This window comes from Adiantum capillus-veneris, chromosome 26, assembly GCF_014529385.1.
Source record: "Adiantum capillus-veneris isolate H3 chromosome 26, ASM1452938v2, whole genome shotgun sequence".
Lineage (NCBI taxonomy): Eukaryota > Viridiplantae > Streptophyta > Polypodiopsida > Polypodiales > Pteridaceae > Adiantum > Adiantum capillus-veneris.
Genome location: NC_140956.1, coordinates 38,963,205 through 38,977,710, shown reverse-complemented (window position 1 = coordinate 38,977,710; position 14,506 = coordinate 38,963,205). Strand labels below are relative to the sequence as shown.

The following is a 14,506-nucleotide window of genomic DNA, read 5'->3' as shown; positions in this document are numbered from 1 at the left end:
AATAAGTTATCTGCATTATTATGTAAGGCTCATAGCTCTAGCATAAGTGAGACTAGAGCAACTCCAAACAAGTTAAATGCCTTAATAAAGTGTCGTCTTGAGAAGCCTAGCGCTTCTAAGTAAGATGTAAACATAGTTGAATGTCATTTATCAATCTATAATGTATACCCCTATTGAGTTTTGTTTTTTTATTGGAGAGCATTTTGCTTCTTAGTTGATCAACAACTGGAGTTCGTGCAAGCTAAAATGTTTAGTGAAATATTTAGTGTGAAGACCACCCAAAGGTTGTCCAAACCAACTATTATCACATTTTGCTGGCATGGACATGGTTCTGCAAATACAATTGCTCAAGTGTTGCAAAACTCCGGTGTTCTTGGGTAGGTCATCAAAAATATTTTTGATAACAAACATTTTTTAGCTTGTTTAATAGACATCCTCACATGTTTGTTGGTCTATTCAAATGCTCCTTTCATTGTAGAGTGTGCTTCCTCGGATATTACCATATTTCATTTCATTGGAACCGAGATACAGATAAGTTTCATGCTACTATTGGGTTGATGGGTTTTGTGCGGCCTATAAATGCTACCCCCACTTATGTAGGTAGCCATGAACATTTTTGCATAAAAATCTTCAACTTAAATCAATACACCTGAACAAGTCCGTCATGACTTGCAAGAATTTGGTCCTTGGACTTTTAGAAGGCCTAATGTAATTTCTAGGAGGCTCCATTTTTTAGAAAAATAGATCATTGCAGTGTTTTATCTATGTTGGTGTATATACACACACTATGTTTCTAATGGTTATTGATGGTTTTATAACAAAAACTTGATGTGTAAACAACACCCCACCCACCCACCCAACCCCCCCGCCCCCCACCCAACCCCCCCGCCCCCCCCCCCCCCCCCCCCCCCCCCCCCAAACCAAAAAAAAAAAAAAAAAACATTTTTCATTGTAAACATTTTGGATCGTTGCAACATTGTAAACAAAGTCTAAGATTCTTTGTTGCAACAATTCAAAATGATTGGATTGTTTCAAAGAATCTTAGACTTTGTTTACAATGTTTACAACTTTCTTACTTAGACTGTTTTTTATTTTCCATGTGTTTCACTCTCTTCCATCTCCCTTTGCATCTCTTTTGTTCCCTCACATCCAACACTAACTCTCATGGGGTACATAGTTGGTTAGTCTCCTTCTTGAGTTCCCACTCATTAAGTTGGTCCTGTTGAAGCATGAGTTTGATAGCCATAGGGTCCACCACTTTTTAAAAAAACATTGTACAGCGTAATTGCAACAAGGATTCTACTTTATAAAAGTATGTTAGGTGTTTTCATTCATCTACACTACTAGAAAGAGCATTTAATACATCTTGGCGGATGAAATTAAATAAAAATGAAATAAGGTACAAAAAAGTCGAGTTTTTTCCATTCTAGCGACCTATCACCAAACTTCATATAGCCGAGCTCATTATTGCCACTAAATATGTGTATTCTTAGGTTTCTTTGGGTCTTTATATTGCTACTAGATGTGTGTATTCTTAGATTTCTTTGGGTCTTTATATTCATAGGTAGCCATTGATTATGTGAAAAGCTTCTACCTTTGAGAATGTTGGGCACAATAAACAAGTAGTAAGACAACACAAATGAAAAATATGGGTTCCACATCATGGCCTATACAATCCCTTAGAAAACCCCCAATATAAAGGTAATTTAGAAGGTATGATTATATCTTCATAGCAAGTACAAAGCTTATACGGTTTTTCTAACAAGTTAGCAATGTCAAAGAGGTCAGAGTTTCCAACTCAAAATGACTCAAATTAAGGTTGAACCAAAAAAATTGACCATGATTGTATTATTTTATATATATATATATATATATGGGATATTAGGTGCCCCAAAACTCAAAGAAAAGCAGGTATGTTTTGAAATCCACCTACACAATCAAGATATCCTTTGGATTCCTTTAAAATCACAACAAAAATAATGAAAGGGCATATTTTGCCCAAAAAACAACATCGATAAATTATAAAAAATAGGCCATAAGTTTCAATGTGAACCTTTTCTTCTCCTTAAAAGCATAAAAACATGCTGAGAACTACTAAAAGTAGTCATGTAGTACTCTAAACCTCACATACATGAATTTTAGGATGATATAGTTGCAAAAAATGAAAATGGCAAAAAAACACACACATTTTTTTGGCTCGGTTGAGGTTGAAAACCATTAGCAACAATAAGGCTAATGGTGAAATTGATGGCCCAAAAAATTACCTGTTTTTTTTAGCTTATAATCAACTTTTTGGATATAGAGCACTCAAATTTTATTTGGTAACTCTCAAAAAAATTCAAGGAAATCGGCCACTTAAGAGGACATAAAAATGTCTCAGGATATAAAAGTGTCACATTACCAATCTAGTGCTACTTGCAAAGTAGAAAAGATCATATCAATGCCTTACAGAAAATTGTGCCAGATATTAGACGTAGCACAAATAAGTTAATAAGTTATCTGCATTATGTAAGGCTCATAGCTCTAACATAAGTGATACTAGAGAAACTCCAAACCTAGCACTGCTAAGTAAGATGTAAACAATATAGTTGAACGTTATTTATAAATCTATAATGTATACCTCTATTGAATTTTAAAAAAAAACTTTTGCTAGAATGAATAGGAGATGAATTATTGGAGAGCATTTTGCTTCGTAGTTGATCAAGCACTACAGTTTGTGCAAGCTAAAATGTTTAGTAAGATATTTAGTGTGAAGACCACCCAAAGCTTGTCCAAACCGAATATTATCCATTTCGTTGGCATGGACATGCTTTTGCAAATACAATTGTTCAAGTGTTGCAAAATTCCGGTGTTCTTCGGTAGATAATCAAACCTATTCTTGATAAGAAACATTTTTTTGCTTGCTTAACTTGTGCTAATGGTTGCAATTTTATTTGTTACAAGAAATGTTGCAGACATCCTCACATGTTTGTTGGTCTATACAAATCCTCCTTTCATTGTAGAGTGTGGAGTACAAATTTCCTCGGATATTACCATATTTCATTTCATTGAAACCAAGATACTGATAGGTTTCATGCTACTATTGGGTTTATGGGTTTTGTGTGGCCTATAAATGCCACCCCCACTTATGTAAGTAGCCATGAACATTTTTGCATCAGAATATTAACTCAAATCAATACACCTGAACAAGTTCGTCATGACTTGCAAGAATTTGGGTAGGAAACAAAAAAATATTGTGTGCTATTAGTGAAAGAGGTTTGTTAAATATCCTGAACGACATTCCTTATCAGGGAATACTTAGGACTTATGGCTTGCCTAAGCCTCCTCTCTTAAGCAGATCAACCTTTTTTTAAACCCAATACCTGTTATGCATGCCAATTGATTTCAAATATTGATAAGCAAGATGATACAAATTGTGCTTATTGTTCAACTAGTAACCATAGCTCATTAGATGTATAAAGCTTCTTCATTCCTCGATTTGCAAGCTATATAATAAATTAGAGGTGGTAGAAGATGGACGGTCTCTTACTACAAAGTTAGCCTTTGCAATGCCGATTTTGAAAGTGTTCAAATTGTACTCCACCCAATAGTTCTGTTGTTGGTGATTACCTATTATGTTCAAAGGTGATCCAGACAAGGCCTCTGCAAAAGCTAAGCACATGAAAGCATGCTTATTATCATTCCCATTTGGGTAGAGTAAACTCTCAGGCCCAAGCTCAAGCTTCATCCCTCTTGTAAAATGCATTATTATCAAGGGCACTTTTGGTAGATTTGTCGAATCCAAAGGCACCCTATAACACACATCTAATGCAAAATATTTCATTGAAAAGGGGTACTGCAAATGTGTCGTCTGCTTCCTCATCTCCTCTACCAAGTTTGATAACAAATGTCCCACGAGATGTGATAGTGCTGTTCCTGAATCAAAAATTGTCCCCACAACGTTTGTGCCCTCTTGTTTCAAGATGGACTTTATAAATTTCCCCCCCACTGAGATCCCTTCTAGCTTTACAAAATAGTACAAATGAGCTAGTGGTCCATATGGAGGTACAAGGGGCGTGTAGTTGAGCTTGGAGGAAAGGGTGTAGTCACCGAAGACAATGGTTCCTAGCAAGTTTAGGTTTTTGAAGCGGTTGGGTAGGCAGTATGCAAACTTATTTGCAAGCTTGGAACTCCCACCCAAGACTTGTGATGGGAAGGAGAAAGACCCTGCATTGGCGCACCCAAACACGATAGCTTTCAACACTTCTTTGCTCTAGTGGAAAGAGTCTATAGAAATGTAACCCGCATCCATAGACCCATCTCCATAATGCAATGAAAATGAGCAATCCTAGACGAGACATTTCCCCCACATTCATTACGTTGTATTCCAAGGATTTGTATACAAAGGAGTGAGTTCCATTTCGTAACTCTCAAAATAATTCAAGGAAATCAGCGACTTAAGTGGACATAAAAATGTCTGAAGACATAAAAGTGTCGCATTATTGGTCTAGTGTTAAAGAATGAAACCATAGAAAATTATACCTTTTTGGAAGATCGGATATATTCAGGGTCTATCGAACACAAGATAAAATATTGAGTGCTCCTCAAGATAGGCAGAGTTCATAGCTAAATGCCTAGAGCAACTCCAAACAAGTTAAATGCCTTGATAAAGTGTCATTTTGAGATGCCTTGCGCTTCTAAGTAAGATGTAAACATAGCTGAATGTTATTTATCAATCTATAATCTATACCTCTATTGATTTTTGTTCTTTATTGGAGAGCATTTTGCTTCGTAGTTGATCAACCACTGGAGTTACTGCAAGCTAAAATGTTTAGTAGAATATTTAGTGTGAAGACCACCCAAAGCTTGTCCAAACCAAATATTATCCATTTCGCTGGCATGGACATGCTTCTGCAAATACAATTGTTCCAAGTATTACAAAACTCCGGTGTTCTTGGGTAGGTCATCAAAACTATTCTTGATAATAATAAATATTATTTTGCTTGTTTAACTTGTGCTAATGGTTGCAATTTCATTTGTTACAAGGAATGTTGCAAACATCCTCACATGTTTGTTGGTCTATTTAAATTTTCCTTCAACTGTAGAGTGGGAGTACAAACTTCCTCGGATATTACCATATTTCATTTCATTGGAACCAACATACAAATAAGTTTCGTGCTACTATTGGGTTTATGGGTTTGTGTGGTCTATAAATGCACATGAACATTTTTGCATCAGAATCTTAACTCAAATCAATACACCTGAACAAGTCCGTCATGACTTGCAAGAATTTGGGCCTTGGACTTTTAGAAGGCCTAATGTAATTTCTAGGAGGCTCTATTTTTGAGAAAAATAGATCATTGCAGTGTTTTATCTATTTTGTTGTATATTGACACGCTATGTTTCTAATGGTTATTGATGGGGTAGGGAATGGACACTTAGTGCCCATTCCTCATAATACCTGCGACCCCTTGGCGACCGGCGGAGGCCGGGAGCCATGGGGGAGTAGGTATTATGAGAGAATGGACACTTAGTGTCCATTCCCGACCGTCAAGGGTCGCTGGGAGGCGGGCCAATTAGCTGATCTGATGCTGACGAAGGTTGTAGAGTTGCACACAGGTTCTCAATTGCTGTTAGGCTTGCGCAGGGTACAGTTCAGAGGACACCTGCAGCGTAGAGAAGATTACACATGCTGACGGGGCTTACTATCATTCGCGACCAGCTGATGATTAATTATGGCTGCTGACGGGGCTCGCAATCATTGGCAATGATTGAGAGGCTGTTGCTGGATTATTACGCCTGCTGACCTGTCGTCAATCTGTCGGCTGCAACAATGATTCCGCTCCAACAATCTGTCGGCTGCAACAATCTCTCTCTCTCTCTCTCTCTCTCTCTCTCTCTCTCTCTCTCCACATTTTTCATTGCAAACAGTTTGGATTGTTCCAAAGCATCTTAGACTTTGTTTACAATGTTTACAACTTTCTTCCCCAGACTTTGTTTGATTTTCCATGTGTTTCACTCTCTTCCATCTCCCTCATGTACATAGTTGGTTAGTCTCCTTCTTGAGTTCCCACTCAATAAGTTGTTCCTGTTGAAGCATGATTCTGATAGCCATTAGGTACATCACTTTAAAAAAATCCAATGTACAACGTAATTGCACCAAGGATTTTACTTTATAAAAGTATGCTAGGTGTTTTCATTCATCTACACTACTAGAAAGGGCCATTCAATACATCTTGGAGGATCAATCACAAGTAAGTCAAAAAAGAAAGAGGAAAATATTGTCTGCTATTAGTGAAAGAGGTTTATTAAATATCTTGAACAACATTCCATATTAGGGAATCCTTAGGACTTAAGGCTTTCCTAAGCCTCCTCTCTTAACCAAATCAACCTTATTTTCTAAACCCAATACTAGTTATGCAGGCTGATTGAGTTCACATATTGATAAGCAAGATGATACAAATTGTGCTTATAGTTCAACTAGTAATTATAGCTCATTAGATGTATAAAGCTTCTTCATTCCTCGATTTGCAAGCTATATAATAAACTAGAGGTGGTAGAAGATGGGTGGTCTCTTACTACTTTTTTCCACAGGCGGCCTTTGCAATGCCAATTTTGAAAGCGTTCAAATTGTACTCCACCCAATAGTTCTGTTGTTGGTGATTACCTATTATGTTCAAAGGTGATCCAGACAAGGCCTCTGCAAAAGCTAAGCACATGAAAGCATGCTTATTATCATTCCCATTTGGGTAGAGTAAACTCTCAGGCCCAAGCTCAAGCTTCATCCCTCCTGCAAAATGCATTATTACCAAGGGCACTTTTGGTAGTTCTGTCAAATCCAAAGGCACCTTATAACACACATCTGATGCAAAATCTTTCATTGAAAAGGGGTGCAAATGTGCCGTCTGGTTCCTCATCTCCTCTACCAAGTTTGATAACAAAGGTTCCACGAGATGTGATAGTGCTGTTCCTGAATCAAAAATTGTCCCCACAACGTTTGTGCCCTCTTGTTTCAAGATGGACTTTATAAATTTCCCCCCCACTGAGATCCCTTCTAGCTTTACAAAATAGTACAAATGAGCTAGTGGTCCATATGGAGGTACAAGGGGCGTGTAGCTGAGCTTGGAGGGATGGGTGTAGTCACCGAAGACAATGGTTCCTAGCGAGTTTAGGTTTTTGAAGCGGTCGGGTAGGCAGTATGCAAACTTATTTGCAAGCTTGGAACTCCCACCCAAGACTTGTGATGGGAAGGAGAAAGGCCCTGCATTGAGCCCCATTACACCGGATGACGGGTCGCCAACGGTGTCAATGTCAACCACGGCGCACCCAAACACGATAGCTTTCAACACTTCTTTGCTCAAGTGGAAAGAGTCTACAGAAATGTAACCCGCATCCATAGACCCATCTCCATATTGCAATGTAAATGAGCAATTCCCAGACGAGACATTTCCCCCACATGCATTACGAGTGAATCCAAGGCTTTGTATACAAAGAGGCGAGTTGCATGACACCTGGGTGTATGATGATGACTTACTGAATTCAAACAAGGGGGCCTCTGTTTTGTTGCACTTTAGGCAAGGTTTGCATTTAGTGAACGTGAGCTCACTACCGGTGTCAAGTAAAAATGTGAGTTGTTGAGGGGGGTTCCCCACGGAAGTTAAGAGATAGAAGTCCCCCACAATGACATTCAGGTAAGAAAAGCTGCCCTTCAGGAGATGAGGAGCGTGTCTTTTACCTCTTGTCCTATTCCTCATGCTTTCTCTTGCCTTCATGGCTCTCCCTGCAGCTACAATATCCTTGAGGGCCATCTCTTGCGGCAGATCACTTGGGTCTGCCTCTGGGGCCCGTATGAGAGAAGTGCGTGCATCTCGGTTTGTAAGGGGGAAGCTCAAGTAAGTTGGGGTTGAAATGGAGAAGGGCAGGAAAGTAAAGAAAGGGAGGAGGGAGAGGAGCAAGCAGGCCAGACGAGCTGCCATGGCCTGCTCGTCTGAGAGAGAGAGAGAGAGCGAGGGAGGGAGGCTTAAAAGGGTTGTCGCGACTCGCAAGCTTGCTAGTTTGGAATGGTGATGCTTTAATGCAGAAGGCGCTCGTGCAAGGCCAAATTTTATAGTGGTCAGCCCGTCAGCTCAGCTACACACAGTTTCGGAGTCCGGACATGATGGATGAGACTGTTCAGTGTTGAGAGAGTGCCCTCGCACTCATTGCAGTACGATCGATCAAGACAGGTCGGTAAGTCTGTTATCTCTCTCTCTCTAGACTAAAATGTCTAGATTCTCTCACCACACATCCAAAGGAGGAAAATTCACAAATTTTGCTATATTCCTAAGGAACTTACAATATTTTCTAGGGAAAATTACCAAAATACCCCTCTAATTTGTGGAAATTCCAAAATACCCCTCAAATTTCACAAATTCCCAAAATGCCCTTGTATCTATTTTGGTTGCATTATTCAAGATTTTCTAATCTTTATTCCTTTTTGACAAGTGAGATCCGTGTTTGAATGCTTAGAATGTAATTTGTCACAAATCACCTCCCGTAAAAAGGCAATTATGTCTAAAAGTACTGAAACAATTAATTTCCAAACCCTACATAACCAGCTCAAGATTTAGCATCTTGTATTGATAGACAATTAGTCTTCTTACGAGAAGCTACAATTTTTTTAATCTTTGGAGATATTTAATCTCACAACCAAGGGTATTTTGGAAATTTGAAGGGCATTTTGGGAAATTATGACAAGATAATGGGGGCATTTTGGGAATTTTTGAAATTTGAGGGGTATTTTGGGAATTTTCACAAATTAGAGGGGTATTTTGATAATTTTCCCTATTTTCTACTAGTTTGAGGCAGGAAATTTCCCTTTCCCCTCACTCTCAACCGGCATTTTGGAATTTCTAACAAGGAGGAATGTAAGCTAAGATTAATAAAAACCCGCAAAATGATTTTTCCCGAACATTGTCGAACAACCCCCACAACCCCCCCCCCCCCCCCCCCCCCCCCCCCCCCCCCCCCAAACCCCAACACACACATGCAGCTAGTTGTATGTAGCAGCTAGAAAGAGAAGTGGACAAGAGAGTTGCTGTGCTTGCACATTACTATATGATGAGGACGGTAGGGTATGCTATATGCCAATTTCCAAATATAGCACCCATACATGATATCTCAATTCGAGTGCGCGCACACACACACACACATCTCAATTAGGCGCACAAATACAAAAAAAAATTCTAAAAGGAAACATGATGAGCATTGGGGAGCTCACAAGGGCTTGCCTCATGCTACAGGAGTGTACACATGAGAGAGAGAGAGAGAGAGAGAGAGAGAGTGGCTTTTAGGATCAAAAGATGAGAGAGAGAACTACTTTCTAAGCAAAAGCAGAGAGTGAAGTAGAACTTTGCGGGAGCAAAGGAAGATAGAGAACAATACCCAAGGAAGAGAGAGAACTCACCTGTCTTTGAGGACCAAGAAGGACTCTTACAAAGCAACAAACAACCATGCACATCATCCCCTCTTTGATGCCTTGGCCCTACTTCACATTGCAAGCTTTGCCATAGAATCAAGCAATATATGGAGGGGTCATTATAATTGATGAAAAAATCGGCTCACTTTTCAAAAAGATTTGAAGCTCTTACGTAATACTTATGTAATATTGACGTATGTGTTTCTGCTACAAATTCTAATTCTTCTCGCTTCTACACACATTACAATTTCTCACCACATAGAGCAACAGTGTTAGCAATACCTTTAGAATCTAGTTTTAGCTCCGATTATGAAACATGCGCGGGTGGGCACATTTTTTAGGAAAGAAAGGAAGACAAAGAAGAAAACCCAAGGAAGAGAGAGAATGACCTACCTCTCAGGACCAAAAAGGACTCTTACAAAGCAATAGTCAACCACAACAACCAGGCATAACATCCCCTCTTTGATGCATTGGCCTTACTTCACATTGCAAGCTTTGCCTTAGAATCAAGCAATATATGGAGGCGTCATTATAGTTGATGAAATAACCGGCTCAACTTTCCAAATGATTTGAAGCTCTTACATAATCTTTATGTATGTGTTTCTGCTACAAATTCAAATTCTTCTCGCTTCTACACACATCCTAATTACTCACCACATGGAAGGGTAGTGTTAGCAAAACCTTTAAAATTTGCTTTAAACATAAGCAACCATGCATTTCTTTCGATTATAAGACATTCTTGAGTAGCAAAATGTACCCACCCCCAATTTAGAGAATCAATTTGGAATATACATATACTTAAAATCTTCTCTCTCTCTCTCTCTCTCTCTCTCTCTCTCTCACACACACACACACACACACACACACACGAAGGTAAGTTTTGGAAGTGTGGATTTTGCTTGCCATTCACTACTTTACAAACACATGTCATGCACACAAACGTGTGCGCAACATGCACGTGCATAGTTTTTGTGAGCCAACTCTTTGGTTCTCTCTCTCTCTCTCTCTCTCTCTCTCTCTCTCACACACACACACACACACACACACACACACACACACACACACACATGCGCAATCATGCAACTTGGAATGAGTTTTGCATACACATGCACTCTTTTTGGCATTTAACCTCTCTCAAAACCCCAACCACAGTATATGCCCCAATAAGCATTATTTTTGCTAAAGCAAAGGACGTGTGTGGAAAGGGTTCCATACTTCTTGCCCCACCACACAATTGGTAGGGCATGCCCCATGTGGCATTTGACCCCTCACCCACCAATCAAAAACTCCATTTCACAACTAGCAACAACTCTACATCCAGGAGAACTCCCCTTTACAATGGGCCTACTTCACATTGAAGCTTTGCCTTTGAGTGAGAAATACGGAGGGCCATTATAATTGCTGATGGGAAATCGGTTCACATCTTTGCAAGCCTTAGTGTAATATACATGTGCGTGCTTCTCCAAAGAATTCTATAAACATAAAAAAAATGCTTACAAGTTAGTTTGATTATTCACCAACACCGTGCATTTTGCCGGGGTACCTGGACCATTCTTTTGCCTTGAGATACATACCATCAAGGGCGCTTAGTAAAGGTTGAACCCACCACCTTGGTGATTCAAGTCCACAACCCTCTTCCAACTAAGCGCCCTTGATTATGTACACGGTCTTAGCCCATAAATCAAAAGTCACAAGGGCTGATAGTATTGGAAAAACATATAGTGGTAGTGCTAGAAAAGGACCCTTACCTAGCATGCTTTCATCTAGAAATGTCCACCTGAATGGTTGATTACGTAAATCTAGACAACACACAGTCACACACCACTTTCCCTCACATACAATATTGATATTGATATAGTAAGTTATTGATTTTGATATTTTCTTGATATATATACACGTGTATATAAATAGTTATACACGTGTATACATATCAAGTAAATATGCACATAAATAGTTATACACAGCATATACGTATAGATAACACAAACATGCATGTGTGAATACGAATTTATGTATGCATGCATGCATGAATGTAGGACACACATATGCATATACATGTGTGTATGTGTGCATATCTATGTGTGTGTAGATATGTACCCAGCTAATAATTGTATATCTAGATATGTACTATATAGATCCACACACATTATATTCGCACTACTGCTAGCTATTGGAAATTGGAATTTGCGTCAAAGTGTGATGCTTATCCAAAATAACACACATATCTCAAGCTTCACTTTGAGCTCCAAGATACAATTTTTTATTTTCTCTCTCTCTCTCTCTCTCTCTCTCTCTCTATATATATATATATATATATATTTGTCTAGAGGATGGGTTCTATCTATTAGATAGCCTTGTTGACAAGTACATATCCAAGAATGGCAATTCCCACTTGGATTGGCTCCAGAACATCCATGCTCATGAAACATTACCTCGTCCTTAGTAGAGATTGGAAAAAAAATTCTTAAGATGTGTTCATTCTTGTGCACTAAGTGTTCACCTTTACATGATGCCTTGAGAAATCAGATTTCACATCCATGAACCACATGATGCAATTTGGTAAGTAGAACTCCCTCATAAATAGAAACATTTTACAGGATCAACCATTCCAAAACGATGGCCCGGGGGGGGGGGGGGGGGGGGGGACAGATTCTGTGTAGAGACAGTGACGTGCAAAAACATTCCGAGCAACAAAAACGATGGCGGGCCAAATTTTGTGCCATGAAAGAGACCTTGCGATTATGAACGTTGACATGCGTGCCAATGATTGGCATTAAATAAACAAGTGATAAAATCACAGGGCCTGCCAATAGATGAGACAAATTAAGAACATGGAAGGGAAACACAAAAGCGCAAGGACAGAAGTCACATTGATTGAGAAAGTGATTAGGTATTACATTACAGAATGTCGGCCTCAATGAAGGGCTGAAGAGTAGCAAAATTTTGTCATTTGAGGATGAAAGTAGGCATAGAATATGGAAACATGGCTTGTTTTTGTGGAAAGGATGAGGGAAGGGAGAGATGACGGGAAAAAGGGAGGGAGGGAGGTATAAGAATCATTTAGGAATGATTAGATGTGTAGATGAATGATCGGACCAGAAGCAAAACCGTGTGCCTGTGATGAATGATGCATGGGGGATTTTTAATCCAAACATGATCGAGCTTTGAGTTGTACACAATGGTCACATCATGAATTTGTCGTGTGTAGCCATGTGCTTGGAGCTTCTCCTCCAAGTAATGATATTGATTGTTTGTGGGTTCATTGTCTACATTAAAGTCTCCCATGATGACACTCATTCGTGTAGAATGGGATTGTTGCAGCAAGGTATAGAGTTGTGTGACCAACGCGGTTGGAGATGTGTTTGGTGATTTGTAGATGCATATGATTTCCCAATCAAGGTGTTCATGAATGGTTAATATAACTTGAATGATTTCTATTCCTGGAGCTAGGAATGTTTTTGCAAAGTGGAGCTTGATGCTAGGCTTGTAGTAGATTGAAACACCTATTTTGCTGTGGTGATGGACATGATGAAAGTTTGGTGCAAGATCGTTGGAAGGATTTTTTTGCTTTGTTTCTTGGAGGCATAGAATGTCAGAACTTGTAAAATTCAAATCCTCTTTGATATGTTTGAGATATTTGTGACTAGAAACGATGTTCAATGATTGAATGATATGATGTGTGTGTTTATATGCGAATGAAAATTTTGTCAAATATTCCCATTTGGCATCATTGTTGAGGCGGTCAAGCTCATCAAGCACTTTTTTGTCGACTTTGATTTGAGCTGGATGAATTGGAGTGAGAATGTGGAGGTTTGATGGATCTTTGATGCGGAAAAGAGCTCTGTAAACCAATCCATGTGATTTTATTGATGTTGGATCAAAGGCTACTATGGTCATTGTCAAGCCTTGTGACCTATGGATAGTTTGTGCATTTGCTGCTTGTATTGGAAATTGAGTTCGAGAGACATTGTTCAATGAATTTTTACCGACTTGAAATTCTTTTGTTGTTTGAAAAATTGGTGTCCATTGAGGGCTAATGGGAATCGTATTAAGATGTTGGTTCACTTGTCATTGTTGGTAGCCTATTGAGGAATCAAAAAACTCTATCGATGCAATAGGGCAGTTAGCTTTATTGTCGACAAGCTTCAGAATTCCATCTGCGCCATTCACAAGACAGTCGGAAATATCAATATTTCCACCGCAAAGCTCGACAATCATTCCTACTTTGAGCTCCAAGGTTGAGGACAATCCTGCTGTGTTTTGTGGGTTGTTTGGAACAACTAGGTTTTTTGAGCAAGTTTTATGGTGCTTGTCTCTCGCATGGATTACGTATGCATGAGTAGGCAGTTCCTCAAAGACAAGTCGATTATGTGAGTCTTTCAAGTTGTTAGTGAAGTATAAATGGGGTGTTGTCAATTTGTTAAAGACGTTGTTGGTATGGTTGGTATTCAAGAGCAACAAATCCTCGGCTGTGTGTTTTGCTTTGCGTATTCTATTGAGAATGGCAATGAAGTCATTATCTGATTGACGCATTGTTTTTGTGAGCTCATGGCATTTTATATGGGTAAGCCAGAATGAAGGCGAGAGTAGTTGCGTAGAATCTTGTGGCTCGCTAAATATCCAACGATCTCGAACTGGGCTTGCCTGACACAGGTCACCGCAGAAGATGACATCTAGACCACCGAATGGCTCTATGTGATTGTGCTTAATTGATCGCAGCCTTGTGTCTATGATACGCAAGAGTCTATTCCCAATCAAAGATGCCTCATCAAACACAACAAGCTTGAGGTTTCTATACAGTTGCGAGAGTTCGGCAAAGCTCTCAGAAGAAAGAGAAACATTTGGTTGGAAGACAAGGGGCAAACGGAATGCTGAGTGAATTGTTGTTCCTCCAAGGTTGAAAGCTGCTTTTCCTGTGTGAAAGTTTTGCCCGTGCCTGCACCACCAGTCAAAAAGAGATGGATTGGTTGAGTTGGTTGCAAGCGTTCTCTAATCATAATGTCGTCGAAAAGGGAACGTTGCTCGATGTTCAACTTGGACACAAGTGAGTGATACTCCTTGTTCCACAAT

The 14,506-nt window shown here is 39.4% G+C and overlaps 1 protein-coding gene and 1 pseudogene across 1 annotated transcript; both read right to left on the bottom strand.

Moving 5' to 3' along the window:
- Nucleotides 1-3,374: 3,374 nt before the first annotated feature.
- Nucleotides 3,375-5,478, bottom strand: LOC147423288 (aspartyl protease family protein 2-like; annotated as a pseudogene).
- Nucleotides 5,479-6,270: 792 nt separating this feature from the next.
- On the bottom strand, nt 6,271-8,054 carry LOC147423287 (aspartyl protease family protein 2-like). Its single transcript, XM_086501710.1, has one exon. The coding sequence runs from the start codon at nt 7,953-7,955 to the stop codon at nt 6,558-6,560; it is 1,398 nt and encodes a 465-aa protein (XP_086357836.1). The 5' UTR covers nt 7,956-8,054; the 3' UTR covers nt 6,271-6,557.
- Nucleotides 8,055-14,506: the final 6,452 nt, after the last annotated feature.